The sequence below is a fragment of the Harpia harpyja genome, chromosome 6 (assembly GCF_026419915.1).
Source record: "Harpia harpyja isolate bHarHar1 chromosome 6, bHarHar1 primary haplotype, whole genome shotgun sequence".
Taxonomy (NCBI): Eukaryota; Metazoa; Chordata; class Aves; order Accipitriformes; family Accipitridae; genus Harpia; species Harpia harpyja.
The window spans coordinates 8,490,205-8,508,909 of NC_068945.1; the positions used below are offsets into that span (position 1 = coordinate 8,490,205).

General features: G+C 50.5%; 1 protein-coding gene across 1 annotated transcript; it reads right to left on the reverse strand.

Annotated features, from left to right (window-relative positions):
- Positions 1-970: 970 nt before the first annotated feature.
- Positions 971-6,800, reverse strand: LOC128143650 (homeobox protein NANOG-like). The gene is made up of 4 exons (XM_052791050.1): positions 6,620-6,800; positions 3,195-3,469; positions 1,765-1,854; positions 971-1,333 (listed from the first exon to the last, which is right to left on the reverse strand). The coding sequence occupies exons 1-4, from the start codon at positions 6,798-6,800 to the stop codon at positions 971-973; spliced, it is 909 nt and encodes a 302-aa protein (XP_052647010.1).
- Positions 6,801-18,705: the final 11,905 nt, after the last annotated feature.

Here is an 18,705-nt window from a genome sequence, read left to right on the forward strand (position 1 = left end):
CTGGGTAGGGGCAATTTTTCAGGTGAGTGGTAGTTACTCATCTTGTCCTTTGACTCTAGATATCTGGCATTGCCAAGAGTCATGAAGCTGATCCACCAATAACACAGAAAAATCTCTGTTTATAGCTTCAGAGTCAAATCAGTAATAACAATGGCATACGGTTGCTATGGCTATTTATGCTCCATCTGGATTTCATATTGCAATGCTCTATTACAGTGGAAAAAAAGATACAGAAAAATACATAATCCATCTTAAAAAATATTTTATTATTTGCCAAATTGAATGCACTGTTTGGTTTTCTTGAGGGGAGGCACAGAAACATACAGACTAGAACAAAGGGCTTATTTATAATTTTGATGCCTATAAGATCATCTTACCAGCCTTTCTGCAAGCTACTTGTCACATCTCCCTTCACTAGACGCTTCATCAATTCTATACCTTGTGGCTGACCTACAGAACTGGTGGTCTAACCATCAGATGGATGCCTGGCATGTGACAATAACTCCTCCAGCTTCGGTGAAAGGTATGTGACAAGCACTTCTCCATACAGCCCATGGCTTCACGTGTTATGTATGCACAACTGTACAGTGATATGTATAAATGAGATCCCCAAAGGAATCTGTCCTTCCTCTGAGCCAAGTTACAATAATTTAGAAGTTCCAGGGGATAATCTAGGTAGCCAGATCTTGGGTCTTGCTATAAGGGAACTTGGTTGTCTGTGCCAATAAAGAAGAGGGGTGTGGGGGTGTGCATGTGTAAGGATGTATGAATGAAGGGCTGTATGTACATATATGGGCAAATAGGTATCTGCACGTCTGTGTGTCTGTGCATGCTTGCAGGCACATATTTGGATGCCAAAACAGGTTCTAGCTACATGATGCCCCTGAGTTGGAGAGCACATGAATAACAAAGGGAGAGAGGAGAATAAGATTTGATTCCCGGGTGCCCAAGTACCCCACATCCACAGTGCCTAGGAATGATAGAGGTGGTGGCCAGCAGCAGTTGGGAAAGGAGCCCCCATGGTGGCCGAGTGGTGAAAGTTACAGCCGTCACCTGCCTTTGTGCTCGGATATTCCACGCTGCCAGGACAGCTGTGGTAAAAGTCTACTTTGTGCTGGGCAATGAAGCCCACTGTCTGCTGGACGCTGCAGGTGCCCCCACCTTTGCCAAAGACTCCTCCATCCTCACTGGTCACGATCGTGTAAGCGTTCTGCCCTGCTCCGTAGTGCTGACGGGGGGGAGGCACGGTTTGGATGTTGTTGGCTGCAGTGATGGGGTAGCCCTGGTGGAACTTGGGGTGCACGTCCAGGTAAGTACTTGGCTGGAAACCACCCTGCAAGGGAAAGACAGTGAGTCAGAACACATAGCTTCTCCACTGGCATCCACAGGCCTGACATGTACTGGGGCTCTGTCCCTTCACATTTCATGTTGTCTCTTGATCAGCAGCAATGGCGTGGGAGGGCAAGAAGAACCATACCCACCCCATAGCTCAGGGGTGGATACACAGTTGTGTATGTATATATATATATATATATGAGGAAAACAGCTTTCCTCTGGAAGCATTTCAGTGGCATAGTCAGCCCATTGCTAGGCTACCTACAGAACATGGCAAGTCATGCCAGGTCTGTGCCTCTGCGCTGAACAAACCAGAAGGCAGGGTACGCCGATGCTTGTATGCTTAAGTTGCCCCCGTGGAGGAAATATATCACAGGACTTATCTGCCCAGGTGGAAGGGCCACACTGAGCCACGTGCTGTGTTCTTACTTGCGTGAGGCACTGAGCCCGTTCAGTCCACAGGCTATGCTTCTGGCACCTTTTCAGCTTCATCCTCCGGTTCTGGAACCAAGTCTTCACCTGGATGGGAAAGGGTGAGCAGAGAAAACATCAGCAAAGGAGAGGGAAGATCAAATGTTATCAGATTCACAAGCAGGAAGAACCAGGGGGAGAGTGACCAGATGGCATAGATATATGGGCAGCAGCAGATAAAGGCCTTGAAGAGCTCCCTGGGGTCGTTGCCCAGGGGAGATGTCTGTCTCGCAGCCTCAGCAGGCGGCGAGTGCATCTGCAGGGGGGGAGGGGACGGCATCATGTCCACGGACGGTCATAGCTGTGACAAATTGACTCCTTTCCATCATAGAGATGAATGACCGGTGCAAATTAGACCCACCCAGGGCCCTACAAACCCCCTGAGCTACAGGCAAACTTCTGACACGCGGTTTCTGCACGCTTGCGAGCGGAGAAGGGAGAGGCTTGCTCCTTGTACCCAGCAGGTCCCAAATGCAAAGCTCCTTGCTGGGGTGAATTCCAGAGCCGTTTGCCTCCAGGGCTGTGTCTGTGCTGTGAGAGCAGCCTTTGCAGGGATGTGGATTGAAGGAAAGAGCAGATTGTCCCACAGGTCTTGTTCCTGACAGAACCAGTTCAGTGTGTGCGTGCCTATGTGTGCACCTACAAAGCATATGTAACTTTTTTAGTCGCGAGGCATCCAGGACTGCCTATCGTGCCCAGCTCTCAGATCCAAATTCCAGGCAGATTTTGGACTTGTAACTGCAAGCACTTGTGCCCCATTGCCCAACCCCCTCTGCTTTAGAAGGCATCATTGGAGCCAGCAGCAGTTCGCTACACACAACCTACCTGGAGATCAGCAGAGATGCTGAAAGGCTGCAATGTATGAACCTAGCAGTACCTGCGTGGAGGGGGGGAGCGGGTGTCGAGCAGCCAGGCAGTGCTGAGCGTGGGACATTATTAGGTATGGGACAAGATCAGCCTTAGGAAACGTGAGCAATAGCTTTCAGCATGTTGCAGCCCTGGGATTCAGAGAACTGATGCATGCCAGGGTTTCTGTGAAGTTCACCAGTGCATGGAAAAAGGCTGTGAAGTGCTGTCAAGCCAGGGGTAGAGGCTGTTTGTGGCAAACAGCATATTCATCGCTGTGTTTGCAATTCTACTACAAGTGTTGGCACCACTACCCTTAACTGACCCCTCACTGGGGAGGCCCCAGTGAGGTGCCACTGGTTCTCTTCTCCCCTAGCAGTGCTTTTGATCTCTGGGCAGGAATAGGCAGGGGAGCAACTGTTAGCTGGCACCTTTGCCTCTACTCTCTGCTGGGGACTCATCTTTCCATCCTGTCACTGCCTTATGCGACCACTCAGCCACTGTGTGACAGGTATACCAGGGGTCAAAATCTCCGTGTTCACCTGCTTGTAGGTGAGCCCCAGGGCGGCAGCCAGCTCCCGGATCTGCTGGGGGCTGAGGTACTTCTGGCTCTGGAACCGCTGGTGCAAGGTTTGCAGCTGCTCCTTGGAGAAAGCCGTGCGGCTCTTGGCTTTCCTCACCCCCTCCATGCCATCTTCTCTGCCCTTCTGAGACTTAGCCGTAGGCTGTGGGGACGAGGATGCCGAATGTGGACTGGTGGCTGAATCTGGTGTGAATTGGCTGAAATTCCCAGAACTGGACGAAGCTGGGGATACTTCTGGAAGAAAAAAAGACAATGGGAAAAGATATACAAGACATAATGGGACATGCTGTATGGGTATGAGCATGCTCCCTGCCTGCTGTAGAGCTCCCTGCCTACCAGACAGGGGCTTTCTTGAAGCAAACGCTTGTTGTCACCCTCCTTCCTTCATGGACCTGTGAGCACAGACAGGCCCGCTGGCAGCAAGCAGCTTCCCAGCTCAGCCCTCCAGGATGCCAGTGGCTCCCTTTTGCCAGGTGGAAAACTCAGGGCAGGGAGGGGAGAATGGTGCACATTGGCTCACAGTGTCACTATCCTCCTCCCGAAGGCCCCCGCGATATTTTAGTCTCAGTGTGGTGTAAAAAGGCCTGGTCATGACTGCAAGCGTAGCTTTGGGTTGGTGACCGGGCTCCCCAAAACTGCCTGCCCAGCAATCTCGAGGCACTTGATAGACAGTGGCAAAGCAACAGCCGACCAGGGCGTACGGTGGGGCAGAGCAATCGGTGCTTACAGTGATGGGGTGGCAGGTGGAGAGCATCAGTCAGGCTTTGGATATTGGCTCACTCGTGTTCGCCTGTGGCTCCCACCACAGACCATCCCACTACGGGCAACACGCGTGTAGATGGAGGGACCTGTTCTGCTGAGGGGGGCTTCTGGCAAGAGAAGAATGAAGGAGAGAAATGTGACGTGGAAGTGGGGAGGGGGAGAGGAAAGGTGGATGTGTGGGACAGGTGAGAAGAGTCAGTAATCCTGTACCAGGGACATGGGGGACAAAATTCAAGAGTGCAGAGGAAGGTGTCCAAGCCCCTTCTCATTTGTCCTGGTACATGTCTTAAGGGGACTCTGTTGAGGACAAAGTCGAGATAAAGATCTAAAGGAAAAACTTCCGAAACAATCGGCTACCAGTCCAGACAAAAGCTGCCAAGATGCAAAGTCACTCAGGCTGCCTGAATAGGAAAATGCTAACAAGAGAGATTACCCCAGCACCCTTCTGTCAGGTGCCTGGTCGCTGGGGTCTGTGAGAGGCTGAGACATTTTCAGGCCAGCCGTGACTGAAGGGCTGCGATGCCAGTCTTCCCCCTGCCCCATAACTGCAATGATAAATCTGTCCACCCCTCCTTCCTCCAGCTGCTCCTCTGCAAACCCTTCTGCATGGCCCATCCCCTCTCCTCCTACTGACATTTCAGGAGAGAGGAGGTGCAGTGAATGGGGCAGTGCCATTTTCAGTACTCACCCTCTGACTATTGAGCCCAACCAAGAGCTCCCAATCTCCTTCCTAGTCACCCTAAGAGCTGTGACTGAAGCCCACCGAGACACCCTCCTCAACCTCCCGAATGTATGTCCAACGCAAAGTACTGACGCCCTCCTGAGGAATGGGCTCCCCATCCACCCTACCAAACCCTTCCTCCTTCTGTCCCAAGGTGAGAGGCTACTAAGCAATCACTCAAAAGCCTGGAAGTGTTGCTGGGCCTCAGAAAGGTGGCCATGTCTGTGGTACCCTCCTGACAGAGGCACAAGTGTCTTTGTGGTGCCTGCCACACTAGGGTTGCCTGCTCTTGGCTATTTCCTATGCCTGGGAGATGATAACCACTCAGAGCATGGGCTATGTGAAGGGGCAGGTGTGTAGTGGGGCAGGTTTCTGGTGCTGGGGAGCAGAGCCAGGAGGATTACGAAGGGATTCTGCCTACAAGGAGAAAGGGGCTGTCAACAGAAGAGGTGCAAGGGCCCGAGGTGTTATGTGCACGGGGGGTAGACTGCAGAGCCTGAGAGGAAGCTGAACATCTGTGCACGGGCAGCTAAAATTTTGTGTGGTACCACAGGATACTTGGTTCCTACAGGCTGCGCAGTAAAAACCTTACAGGTAGGAAATGAGCATGCTGAGAACGTGGGCTTGGAAAACAGGAAAGTCTTCTGTTAGACAGGAACCACAGCAAGACACCGTAGACCTACAGCTCCCACGTGTTCCTGCTCAGCCTGTCACCCCAAACCGCCATGTAATCTACCACCTGCAGCTCGAGCGCAAGACAAAGGTGCTCCCTCTCCCATGAGAAGAGAGTGAAGGAAAAAGGAAGCAAGAAACACAAACAGCAGTGCAACAGACATAAACGTGAAAAACCTCAGACAGACCCACTCCCACAAGCCCTTGACATCTGCAGGCGTTTGCTTCCATGACTGGGCTCCCTCTGTAGAGAGAGGCACCAGAGCAGAGTGTTTGAAGACAGATTTTAAGTCTATATGCCAGCCCCATTGTGGGCACGAATGAGTCAAGCTGCCTGCTGCCTCTGTGGAGCAGGCAGCATGCAGAGAACCTAAGCCTTTCTCCAAACTACATGGCAAGTAGCCACGTGCCAAGTAGCCACTAGCCACTCGCTCTGCCCGAGCCTGTAGCTCTCTATGGCATCTGACAGCTTGGAACCGACCGTTACCCTGCTGACCGTACAACGGGGCTGGGCAAAAACCTGCTTTCATCAGCTATTCTATTGCCACTCACTGGAGCGGGAGAGGAATGGCAGGACCAGAAAATGCCACCGTGGTGCGGCCTGGACTTTTTTGCAAAGAGGGAAAGGCAAGGCAACAAGAGCACGGAAAGTAGAGGGAAATAAGGAGAGGAAAATGGCAAATGGAAAGAAGCAGAGAGTAACAACGCTGGATTTAAAGGGAGCAGATTTCCTGGCACAGGGATTCAGAGCTTGCCTTGGCTCAAGTTTAATGAGCACGTGAAGGGGGCGAGGAGTTTGTAAGGGGACGCGGGATGCCACGAGCAGAATTACCTGCAGGATTTGTTTCTCTCCTTAGCACACGACAGCATTTGCCTAAAAGGAGGCCCAGACGCTCCTGCCCCGAGAACCATGAACTTCCATGAGAGCACGCTGTCACACTGCCCGTCAGCCTGCAGCACAGCCCTGCCAGCGCCCGGCCTCTCCCAGGCTCTGGTGAGGTTTAGGAAACCGGTTCACGGTCACCAAAGAGAAGTAGCGCGGCAAGGTGGTGTGACTGCCCAAGGTCACCCATCCTCCTTGCCCACCACCTCACGCTTTGCCCAGCTCACACATTAGGAAACCAAGGCAGGGAGGGAGAAAAATTCGCCCAAGGTGGTTAAGCGAGCGGCTGACCGGGGACCGCAGGTATCCCGGGGATCGGCTCTAGGATTTAGCTGAAGGGCCTTACCTGCCATCTGCCTCTTCCCTCCTACCTCCGGAGACTGGCTGGCACCGGCGGCTGCCGCTGGCCCACCCGAGGTGGGGGTATGTCCTGCCTCCCCCGCCGAGTTCCAGTAAAATTCCAGGTACCCCATGCCAGTCCCGCTGGGGTAAGGCTGGTAGGGGGGCAGAGCCAGGTGCGCACACATGGCGGGCAGAGGAAGGGCTGGCTCCCCCACCTTCTAATGGATGTCACCTTCACTGGGGGGGGGGGGGGGGGGCAGGTCTCAGCGGCAAGCTGAGGTAGCCCCGAAGTGTAGACAGGCAGTTACCTTTATAGCCGGCTATACCCTGCCCGGGACAGCAATATTCACCATGGCCCGCTCCTCCGGGCTCTTTGTCATGTTAAAGAGGCTGATTGGTGGGGTGGGGACAGAGCTGGGGGGGGGGGGGGGGGGGGGGGGAGAAAGCCACACATGGCATCAGGACTAAAATATGTCCCCTCTGAATTCTTCCCATTCTGCAGGTTCCTCAGTCACACCTGAGCAGGGGTCTGATCCAGAGCCCCGGGAAACGTCCTCCTGCTTGTTTCTTTGGGCTCAGCTCGAGTTGTCCTGTCACAAAATAACCCCGTGAGTGCAGACAACCTTAGAAGACAGCCTCTCACTGCGCTGGGAGAGCAAATCCCAACCAATGTCCATCACATGGGAGCTGACAGGAGGTAGATCTGGTGCTGAGCTGCTCAGTACCGTGCCGGCCAAGCCCAAGCCCTGGCTCCACGTTATGGGGAGGGTTCTGAGACCTTTGCTTTGTGGCTTGTGTCACATTGACACCCCCCCAAGACACCCCCCCCAGGCACACACCCTCCGAACCTGCACTTCCCACACTCCTGGTGCAGATGGCAGAGACGGAGCAAGGAGGAAAAAACCAAATAAGGATCAGACCTGGGGGCTAGAACCTAATTTTTTTTTTGAAACTGAGAAGGGATTTCCTTCACAGAGGCTTTTGAGGGAGCCAGCTGAAAATGTGTCTGGCCCATCTTCCACATGGCTGTGCCAGAGCAAACTCGGAAACGCTGGATGAGTCACATCCAACACCAGGTCTCATTTTGTAGAGCATACTCAGAAATCTCAGCTGGCTGGTCTACAGAGGCACAATCAGCAAAGACATTTTCACTCTGGACGTAGGAAAAGACTTAGTGCAGGTAAGGTCCACAGCTGACAGATTTGCTCTCCCATGGCCTTTCAAAGACACATCCTTTCATTTGTGTAGTCTTGGTTGTGGCCTTTGCCGGGCTGTCGCTGGCTGGTTGGAATAAAGAAGATGAAGAGCTTCCTTTAAGGCAGGGTTAGCTGATGTTTGCTGACATATGGCCCACCCAAGGGGGACAGGCACCTGCAGAGCTGTTCATTAAATAACTAGAGGTAAGTGAGTGAGCCACAGAATTCAGCTATGGGCCTGCAGGTTGGTCTGCTCTCTGGGCTTGCTGCAGTCCCTTCCCCTCAGGAGGATTTGCTCTGCCTGTGTTTAGGAAGATTTCATTAGTTTCACCTCAAAAGACATTGTGAGTCTCTAGCTAATGTCTGTATTTCTCAATGCACAGACTGAAGTCCCAGAGTTAATTCAAATATTTCTTGCTAGAACCAGCCCTGCCTTAGTACCAGGACATGTGCATACCTCATGTCAGAAGCTCAGAGCTGAGGGTGCAGAGCCACAGAAGTGTAAAATGATTTAACCTGGACTGTCCCTGCACCCCTCTGCGCCTCTTTGCTCCACAGGTGCTTGTCTGCTTGCCTTCTTCCCAAGCCTGTGCTAGCACCCAGTACTTGCCCAACAGGCCAGAGAGGGGAACCCGCTTGCTGTCAGAGTGTTCAAGTATCAGCAGGGAGAAGAAACAGATAGGTGGGGGTGAGAGGAAATGGGATTTGCATCAGTTTAAAAGGATGTAGAACTCCACTTCTACCAGCACTTCTGCTGCTGCTCTGTGTCCCGTGGCACTAGTCCCGGCTTCCCTGTCCGTAGAACAGGGGCAACTTGGGAGCCTTCTGAGATCCCTGCATGGGAAACCAAAAGGAACTGCAGGACTGGCCTGTGGGTGAACCTGAAAGTCAATGCAGCTTCTCTTGAGCCATCATGGGCAGACCATTCAACTTAATTGCCACATCACAGCATGATTCTGCTGCCTTGGGACCATCCACTTTCCCATGAGGTGCAGACTGGAGGCAGCTAAGGGCCTGGCTAGGGTCTCTTTAACTCGACGCTCAGGATTATGTTTTCTGTTTGCATGAAACGCTTTTGTGTGCCTACAAACTGCAGGGACTGACATCTCTCTGCACAAGAAATGCAGTTTTAAATATGAAACTAACTTGAAAAACTTAAAGCAAAAAAAAGGGCTTTTGAGCACATCAGCCCCAATAGAATCCCAAGAACATCCTGAATATGGCAATCACTCTGCAGCAGCCTCTACACGGTGGTTTTGGCTCATGCCTCACTTGTGAATCATTCCCTGTTTCAGAGCTGCAGTGCCACATGAGCTCAGATCACCATCCCTCCTATCTGCCCTCAGGCCCTAGCTGATTAAGCAAAGGGAGACACACCAATGACCTGAGCTGTACAGGGCTTGGGACCCCGCTGGGCAGCTCCAGTGCCACCAGCCAAGGAGAATGTCATGCGCTCCTTCTTATTCACGTCTGGCCTGTTACCTTACCTTGGTCTTCAAGTTTTCATGGCCTTAGATGCAGTTAGAAAATGGCAGCAGACCAAGGTAGCAGACCTGCAGGATATCAACATGTCTTCTAAGACTGTTTAATCTAAAGACCTGGCAGAAAACATGGCATGGGGTGCTGGCATGGGTGGCAGTGGGTGTCCGTGTACTTGTTGGGAGTCTCACTGGCTGAGCACTTTGCACTTGAGCTCCTTGATTTCAGCGACTTCTGAAGGTGTCTGGGATCTTTCTTGCAAAGTGCCCAGAGGCCATAATAAACTAGCGTAGTCACCTGCACTACAAAGTCCCGCTGGGCAGAAGCCGGGGTGGAGGATGGTGCTACCCCTGGGAGCAGAGCCACCGGCCCGGCTGGACCGGTGAGTGGGGCGGCTGGACCGGTGAGTGGGGCGGCACGGAGGGAATCACCTCCCCGGGGGCGGGAGGGGGACCGGGAGGCAGAGGAGCTGAAGGAACCTCCGGGCCTCACCCTCGGCGGTTTCAGAGCAGCAGCACCTCTCGGGGAGCAGCTTATCTCCCCCGTGCCGCACGTGACACAGCCGCTGGCGCAGGCAGCAGCTCCCTAAAACCAGCACTGCAGGCAGCCGGCAGATGTGGCTCGGCATCACGCTGAGCCAGACCCTCGCTGGTTTGGTACTGTGTTATTCCAGGCTGGGCCCAAATACTCACTATCATCTCACGGTCATTTCCACGAAAGCTTTCCAGGCTCATGCTCTTGGCTCCGAGGGCTTTCTAGTATCTTGAGCAACCTTTATGTGCTCTTCTGTACCGTGAAGCTGAAAGCACACTCCAATTAAAAGAGGGTAAATTCTTCACAGGCGTGTTAGTAACATGATCTTGCATCAACAGCGAAGTCCTTTGCGTTCTCTCAGATGGTGCTGACCTCTGCAACAGTCACAGCAATGAAACAGTAGCCTGTGAATGACGAGGTTTCCCCCATAAAGGCAGTGATATAAGAAGACTAGTAGTTAGAGAGATCAGGAGGAAAGAGGAAAAGTCCTCATTCTCTGTCCCCATGCCCTCCACGATGTGGTTGTAGCTCATGCTGACTTGCCCAAGATGATAGCCACAGAGCAGTGAACGCAGGTGCTACTGACAGGGTAAATCTAGTGACACAGAAGGCAGGAGAGGCTGAAAAAACAACCTTGAAAACTGGGCTGGGATTATGGACGTCATTCAGAAGATGCTCAGGCGGAGCAGAAGATGGAGAACGTACTCATGGAAATGGTTTCTGTAACTAGGTCCTTCCACTGGCACAGTCCATATGGTTGTGACAACCTGATATTCTTATAACAATCCCTGCCTACCTTTCATAGGTGACCTCAGCAAAATCATCCTTCCAGGCAACACCTTTGATTTGTTTGGGGTTTTTTTTTTTGCTTCTGCTTTTCACTGGGGTTTTAGGTAATAAATTACCTTTGAGACCTCTTCATTTGTCAGTTGCTGCTCTTTTCTCCTAAAAGAGGAATCAGACAGGGTCAAGTGGGAAAGCTCAGATCTGGATAAAGACACTGGACAGCCCTGACTCTGAGATGTCTGTGTTCTGGCGAAGTGTCCCATGACAGGTAACACGCAAACAAGACTTGACATGTACAGCGTGGACGTAACAGAGCAAGAACTAAAAGTTAAAGCTGACAGCATCCTGCATAGACTTAGATGTTCAGTCACAGCTTGAGCCCTCGTGGCTCACCTCTTCTTGGTGTAGCTCTGCCAAACAGCCTCTTCAGTGATGCTACAGCTGATGCCACCAGCAAGAGTATCGCTACATCTGCATTCCTGTTTGGTTGGCAAGGCTGGGGCAGTTCGGGCTGCAACAGTTTAGAAGTCCTTATTGCTACCGCTATAGAAGGAAAACAAATTTCTTGGAGGCTTGGCTTCACCAGACCGCACCTGGGGGGGTGCGTGGGGAGCACATCTGCTCAGAGGGACCTGTGCTGCAGGCTCACGTTCTGCTAGCAGCAGGCGAGCACCCTGCAACCCTCCAGAGGCTTTCTGGGCCACACAGTCTCTTTCTGTGACAAGTAATATTGGCAAACAAACATTTTTTTTTCTGTCCAAGTTGGCTTTTAAAAAAAGTATGCTTTTCAGTCCTTGAACTTGCTGAATGTGGCTCTGGTTAAGTGTTCAAAGATAGTTAATGCAGTTGTTTTAAGACAAAGGCTTTGACAGTATTGTTTTATAGTATTTCTCCTTTGAAGCCTCAAACAAATGCCCTGCTTTGTTTAAACATTTGCAGAGGTTTTGTGATTGATATTGATAGTAATGCCTTAATCTAAAGACATTTTTAATAGCAAAAAAGTGGAAAAGTAATACAGTTTGAATGATAGGAAGCAAAGTAGCTAAAACATTTCCACATTGCAACATTCCCACTCTGTTCCCCTTTTAACCACTTAGTTCAGCATGTTAATTCTTTAACTGTAACTTGAACTTGAATTTACTTCTCTTAAAATACCATATTTTTCCCCAGAGATTTTTCTTGTTTGGTGACTGATCATCTTCTACATTTTTTCTTTGCTTTGTGTGAGACTGTGCTGTAATCTAGTCAGATCCATGTGTTTACCTGTCCTCACAATGGCCTTGTCCTCCTTGCAAATACTGTTAATGAGTATGTACCAGAAAAGGAGTTTTTTTTCCCCCTAACACATATGGTCTTGCTGTACTGAGGATAGGCAGTGGAAAGGAAGATTTATTCCAAAAAATCATAAACATGCTGCTGACGTTTGGGGTTTTTTAGGTGTGTCATGCTGGGCTGAAAAATTCTGAAAGGGGTAAAATATATGCCCAGTGAGGGAATATAACCAAGTTTCAGTTGGGTGATCAAAAAGAAAAAGGAAAAGGATTCCCCTTCTCTTCTTAGGCTATTCTGGGCCTTGAGCTAAATAGGGTCAGAGCTGGTACTTCACTGTACATAGCAGCCATCCAGACCCATAAAAAATTAAGTTAAGACCTCTCAGAGCTGGAAGATGTAAGGGGAGCTATGGTAACACCTACCGAAAAAAGCCTGGGGGAGGGGCTAGGAAGTCTGCAAACCTTAAATAGCATTCATCAGTATTTCCTAGCTGCCTTCCATTTTTCCTTCTGTAGATGTAATTTAGGAGTAAACTTCCCGTGTTAAGTGGTTTTGGTTCATGAAGGAAGGGAACAGTCTGCAGAGGCCCCTTCTCTTAAATTATTCAGAGTAACAAAAGCCCAACTTATTTTGCTGTGCAAAATTTTTCAGTGAAATCAGTGAAAAGTAAAAGTGAAAATCTGTGTGAAAAAAAGTGAAAAGAGATGCATGTTTGCCAGCTGAGGTCTACCAAATTCAAGCAACAGCAATACTATTTTGCAGGCATGCAAGCACTTGAACAAAGATCCACATGATTTCATTTTCATGGATGGGGAAACTGAGGCACACTATGGGCTCAGAAAGGGCCTGTTACTGTGCACCCACACATATCTATATACATATATAGATATTTAAATCCTCCCCCTTCCTTCTCTCTCTTTTTTTTTTTTCTAATCTGCCCAGTGAAAAAAATGTAAGGGCCAAGAAATGAATGGGCTTAGTTTCCAACAAAGCAGTTTAGGACAAGCTGTTGATCATTATCACGAGATGGATTTTTCTGCTCATACACCCTTCCTGAAGTCCTTCACACAGTGAGGCCCTCTAAGAGAAGTGTAATTTGACCCTGATGCCAAGAGGAAGGTGAAACTGGAAGAAAAGGACTCTGCCAGCCCTTCCTGGCACTCCCATAGTCTCCTGGGTCTCACCTTTAGGATTTTACTTCCCTGATGTGCTAAAAAAAAAATGTGATCAGAGTAGGCAGAAGAGAAGGCCCCGGACAGTGTCACCACATCTACCACTTTTAGCTTCATCCCAACATCTCTTGAAATGTAGTGGATGATTCCTCTGCTCTCACCCATCCTTCACAAAGCTTTTCCAGTCCACCTTCTGTCTCCTGACTTCATGTTTGAAAGGCATCTGTGGTTACTGGCCAAAGCAATTTCTCTGCCTATATGGCTACAAGCTTATGGGCAGTGTGCAAATACAGCAAATTCTTGGCCAGCCTGATCCTGCCATGTGTTTCCACTTCCCAAATTGCCTGTCCATACCGTGTGTGAGCCACCAGCAGAAAGTAGTGTGAGTCCAGCATCTGAAATGGAAGGTGCACTTTCCTCCTTCATTGGTCTTCATTTCCCTATTCAATGCGTGTTTTGTCTTTGAAGAAGAAAGTTTTTATACGAAGTAGCACCAAAGCTATGCTCCAGGTCCGTAGTGAGTAACTCCCCTAGAATAATGGATCTTAACTGTTGTTGATGTTATCTGTGCTATATTTTCTCCCTGAAAAGAAAGGGGATGATGGATTTTCCAATGCTTACATTTTTTTAGCGCTTGAACGATTTCCCCTTCTCCTTAAAAAAAGCTATGAAGATTTTTAATGGTGGTCACTGCCATGGCACCAAGCTGTCTGAGGTCTTGAAATCTCAAATTGTGTTTAACCATTTCGTGTAATGCAGAACATTTTAATCAAAATGTATTCATAGAGAAAACACTCTCCCACCATTAGACCCACTTGGTCCTACAGAGGTGTGGTCCCTGTGTGACCCTCCCCCCCCAACTTGTTCCTAGGCAAATCTTCCAAAGAATCCCCACTTAAGCCCAATTTGCAAAACTGTAGGTCTCCATGGCCCCTCTTCCAGCTGAGCTGTCCATACCTGGGAATCCATCCCACTCATCCAGCCCTTTGATATTACGCTTTTGACGAAGACATTTGAGGTAGGCTAGGCTCAAGCTAGGCTTTCCATGCTCTTTTCATGGTTTTCACTCATCCTGCTTCATGACCAGTGGATCAGTGCGCAGTCTCCCAAAGGAATGGTGAAAGGGTCCTCAATAACTTGTGAGTGTGTGGCACACAAGTAGAGGATGAGCTGGTGGGGAAACCTGCCCACAGAACAAGGCAGGAGGAAGAGGAGACTGTGTTGGGACACCTCTGCAGGGGTGTAAGATACACAGAGAGCAGGTGATGGATTTTGGCAGGTGGAAGAAAGTTAGAGGTTTCTCAGTTGCATTAAAAGGCTGTCTCTTAAGGGGCTTATAGGCCCTGGAGCATCAAACCTTACAGACTCTTTGACGTATCTAAGACTGGGAGAAGAATGCAGTGTGCTCCTTTTCCAGTCACCAGCTCTGGTATCTGGGATTCCACCAGCCCAAATGTGCCAGGAATTAAGTCTCCCCAGACAAACAGAGATAACATAGCAGAGCTCTGATCAAGGGACTGATATCAAAGGAGCAAATCTCTCAGCCCCGGGGATGAATCATCAGAGCAGTTTATTCCAACCGTTTCTCCTCCTTTCAAGTATCAGGTTCAATTGCAGCAACAGCAGCACAAAAGGCTTCGTCATTCTAGGTGCTGCAAAGACAGGGAAAACACAACCAGGAGGAATGGAATTCACAGGTGATACAAGGCTGGGAGGGTGTTGCAAATACCACAGAGAACAAAGAAGTAATGCAAAAGGAACCTATCTTGCTTGGGCAGGGAGGAAGAAGGAAAGATGGGGGCTAGTCATGCACCTGGGGAGAAAGAATCCCAAAGGTAAGTAATCAAAGGGAGATGTCTAGAAAGCACAGCATGGGGAAAAAAAAAAAAAAAAAAAAGACAGGCAAAAGAGATGCATGTTTGCCAGCTGAGGTCTACCAAATTCAAGCAACAGCAATACTGTTTTGCAGGCATGCAAACACTTGAACAAAGATCCACATGATTTCATTTTCATGGATGGGGAAACTGAGGCACCGTATGGAGTCAGTAAAGGGCCTGTTATTGTGCAGCACTGCCCACACCTTGGCTAGGCAGAAACATCAGAATGTCAATGCAGAAAACTTTTGCCTTAGAGCTAAAGGGTGGTATTATGCACAGTCATGGTGAGATTACATGAAGGAGGTTACATTCTGGTTTGTGTGCCCTGCAAAATGAGTGGGGGAGAGGGAGGCCCCAGGGAAGAGCAGCAAGCACAGGAGTGTTATAAAATACAGCTCCTCTCTGCCAAGCGTGTATCAAACCAGAACGGCAGCATCTCGTCTTCTCAGCAATCTGTAGATCTAATCTCTGTTTACACATGGGGGGGATCTGTCTTGTCTGAAGGCATTCCCGCTGCCAGCTCCACTCAGGTTGCCCTTCCCACAAAGCAGGTGAGGACAGGTGGAAAGGGCTGAACTGGCAGCCACAGTGCCAGAGATGGGGCTTTGATGAAAGTAAATAAGGTTGCCTGTCACTTCACCTCCACCAGTTCTTCGCAATCATCTCACCTACGTACCAGCCCACTCTGGAACAGGGATGAGCCAGAGGGCCAAGCCAGGTCTGGTCCTCTGCCTCATCACCATCAGTAACGGTTATGTTGGATGATCCTCCAGCAGCTTTTACTGGGGCATCAGTCACATCATTGCTGGATCTTAATAAACAATGTTGTTAACGGGTCTGGTTCCCCCATGAGCTCTGTTAGCTCTGCAGAGCAAACAGGAGAAAGACTGTCAACTCTGTACAAAAATCAGTTGAAGCCTGTAGCTCTGGCTCAGGTGCGCACCAGGACCCACAGACGTGCTGCTGAGCTGTAGGCTGGTTTGGGTTGTCATTTGGAGTTTGGGGGCGGGGGGAGGGTGTTGCATATTTTGTGGGGTGGGGGCATGGCATTCATGTTTCAGAGTAGCCCTGTGCTTTGGCATGTCAAGATTTACCTCTATGAGCTATCAGTAGCTCTAAAAAATTGTTACTGATAATTACATTGCAGATGAACCTAAGCTTTGCAAGGAGAATTGGGGGGTGGGAGTGGATGACAACCATCTACATGGACTATTTGCTAAGGATGAGGCACTTGGGAAACATACATGCTGATAGTGTGTTGCCAAATAATTAGGCATGTTTCGAAGCTACAGACAGCGTAACACAGAGTGTTACCTCCAGCGAGGCTGCACTTGGGATCTTGTTTCCCTCTGGGTGCTGTGCTCTAGCAGGAATGAGAGACCTCAGGAGCAAGGAAGCAATTCACGGCCCAGAGGGAACCAGTTTGGGGGATGTAATGTTAACTGATTGGGAAGACAACAGAGAGAGTGGGAGGCTGGTGGCCTGTGGAAATCTCAGCCTGGAAAAAAGCAGGAGAGAGTTTTTAAACGGTCGTGCTATTCTTCTGGGACCCAGGTGAAGAAATACCTGTTGCTCACAGCAGAAGAGGCATGTAGCAAAAGTCACCTGGGCCCACCACAAAAAGCAGAGCCCGCAGGTGTCTCCCAGCCCCAGCCTCGGAGAAACACCTCCGGGCTTTACCGGAGCGGTGCCCGAGTTGCTGTGAGCAGCAGAGCCACCCGGGTGGCACAGCCACACACTAAGCCGCAGGGCCAGGACAGCACGAACCTCCGCCGCCAGCGGCAGCCCTGCCGGCATCCCCACCGGGCATGTCCCTCTCCAGCACAGCAGAAGCCATCGTAAGGTGACCTTGCAGTAGGGCAGGACTTGAAGTATGCAAGGATGGCAGTAGGAGCATCCACCGGGCCACGGTCCCTGTGAGACAAGGCTTTGGCTTCGATTTAAGCTCAGCAGGTCCCCTGTGTCATGCAGAGTTTGGGATGGGATTAATGCAAGTTTAGTCACAGCCCAGGATAACGTGCCTCAAACCTCCACACCCTCCCCCAGAGCTTTAGGGCTATACATCTGGAAGAAAACCTGAGGCAGAGGAAGGATAGCGGCATGAAGCGGGGCTTAAAGAATGGCTCTTTAAGGGGAGACAGGGAAGAGCAAAGGGGAAGCAGAGAAGTGGGGAAGAGCAGGAGGAATGGGCTGAAACATCAGGGAAAATGCAGAGAGAATCCCAAAAGTGTGAAGGAGTGTACCAGCAGGTTACCCTCTGCTCTGTTTACAGGCAGACCCTGCAACACATGACATAGGCAGAAGGAGCTACAGGAGAAATGGGGCCATCAGAAAGCAGTGGGCTAATGCCATGCGGTAGAAGGAAGGACCAAGCGAGGTTCAGGGGCACAAGAAAGGCCTTGAGGTATGAGAGAGAGCCCAGAGCTGGCCAGGTAATGCAAGCCAGTCTCCATCTACACTTTCAGTCTACCCATGTCTGCCCTTCCTAAGGCTGAGAGGAGATGTCAGCCTGGTGAAAGTGGGTAGTGATCACCCCAAAGGTGTATTGCTCCCTAGTTCTGGGCGTGCACAAGTAGCTTCAGAGACATATATCAGAGAGCCTGTGAGGAGCAAGAGCCACTATGAGCCAGAAGGAGGAGAGGAGTCTAGCAAAATTCTAGCTACTTCCAAGGCCCTGGGAGATCATGGAAAGGAGAGGAAAGGGCCTTGTTGGTGCCAAGGAGCATGCACTGTGTTCAGCTTATAGTGACTTCAGCGGTGCTTGGTGGGTTGGAGAAAAGACCCTGCTCTACTGAATGGAAGGAGAGCCTCCACCACTCTCACTGTGCTGTTTTGCCCCCTTTTTTGTGGTAGCTGGACCTCTGATGGAGACAAATCACCTAAGACAGTGTTAGCAAGGAGCAGGCGGACTTTTCAACTCTAGTAATAGAGGCTTCCACATGGAAAGACACGATCTCACGTCTCTGGCTGCTGCTGGAAGAGAGCTTGGCCCTGCATTGCACTCTTCCTGCAAGTCACCATGTGCACCAGATGCGATCTGCAGGCTCGGCAGCAATTTTGTGGCCCCCTTGCCACAGAGACACCCAGGGTGTGGTGTGGGGGCTAGGTCATCACCGCAGCTGGGTGAAAACCTTGATTATCTGTGCTGCAAAGCTCGGCAGGTGTGCATGGCTGTATGATTACAGTAATTCAGCTTTTGCCTTACTTTCCCCTACAGGGGAAAGGAGGATGCAGATCTGCCAGCTGTGGTCAAGGCTCTCAGAAGGCCTCCCTAGAGCTGGTGGGGTGTGTGGACACTTTGCACCTTTTCATTACACTACTGGGGAGAATCAAGCATACTGTATGTGTGCAACCAAAGCGCTCACACCCACAGCTCACACATCAGATATGTGGTCGTCATGGCTGTGCTCCAAAAGCTGCCCAGTAGCAGCCAGTTCTGAGAGCCAGGGAGCAGGGGACACGTCCCCTTTGGCTCCCAGACCTTCCCGGTCACCCGGCACCTCCTGCAGCCCTTGGCACGGGTGCCAGGGACAGAACAGCCCCCTGCCTTTGTGCCCCTCTTGCACCGCCTTGCCCCTCCATGTCAGGCAACCTAAGGGGATGAGGAACCACAAGCCGTGCCGTGCCTCCGCAGGCTCCTTGGTGTCGGGCACTGCACAAACAAATACACCGGGGTCTGCGCATCTGGGGCGCATCACTCCTTTTAGGCTTCCCACGAGCTTTAGATTTTCTCCGTCTCTGCTTTGACAGTGTTACTAATTTGTCCTGACCTTT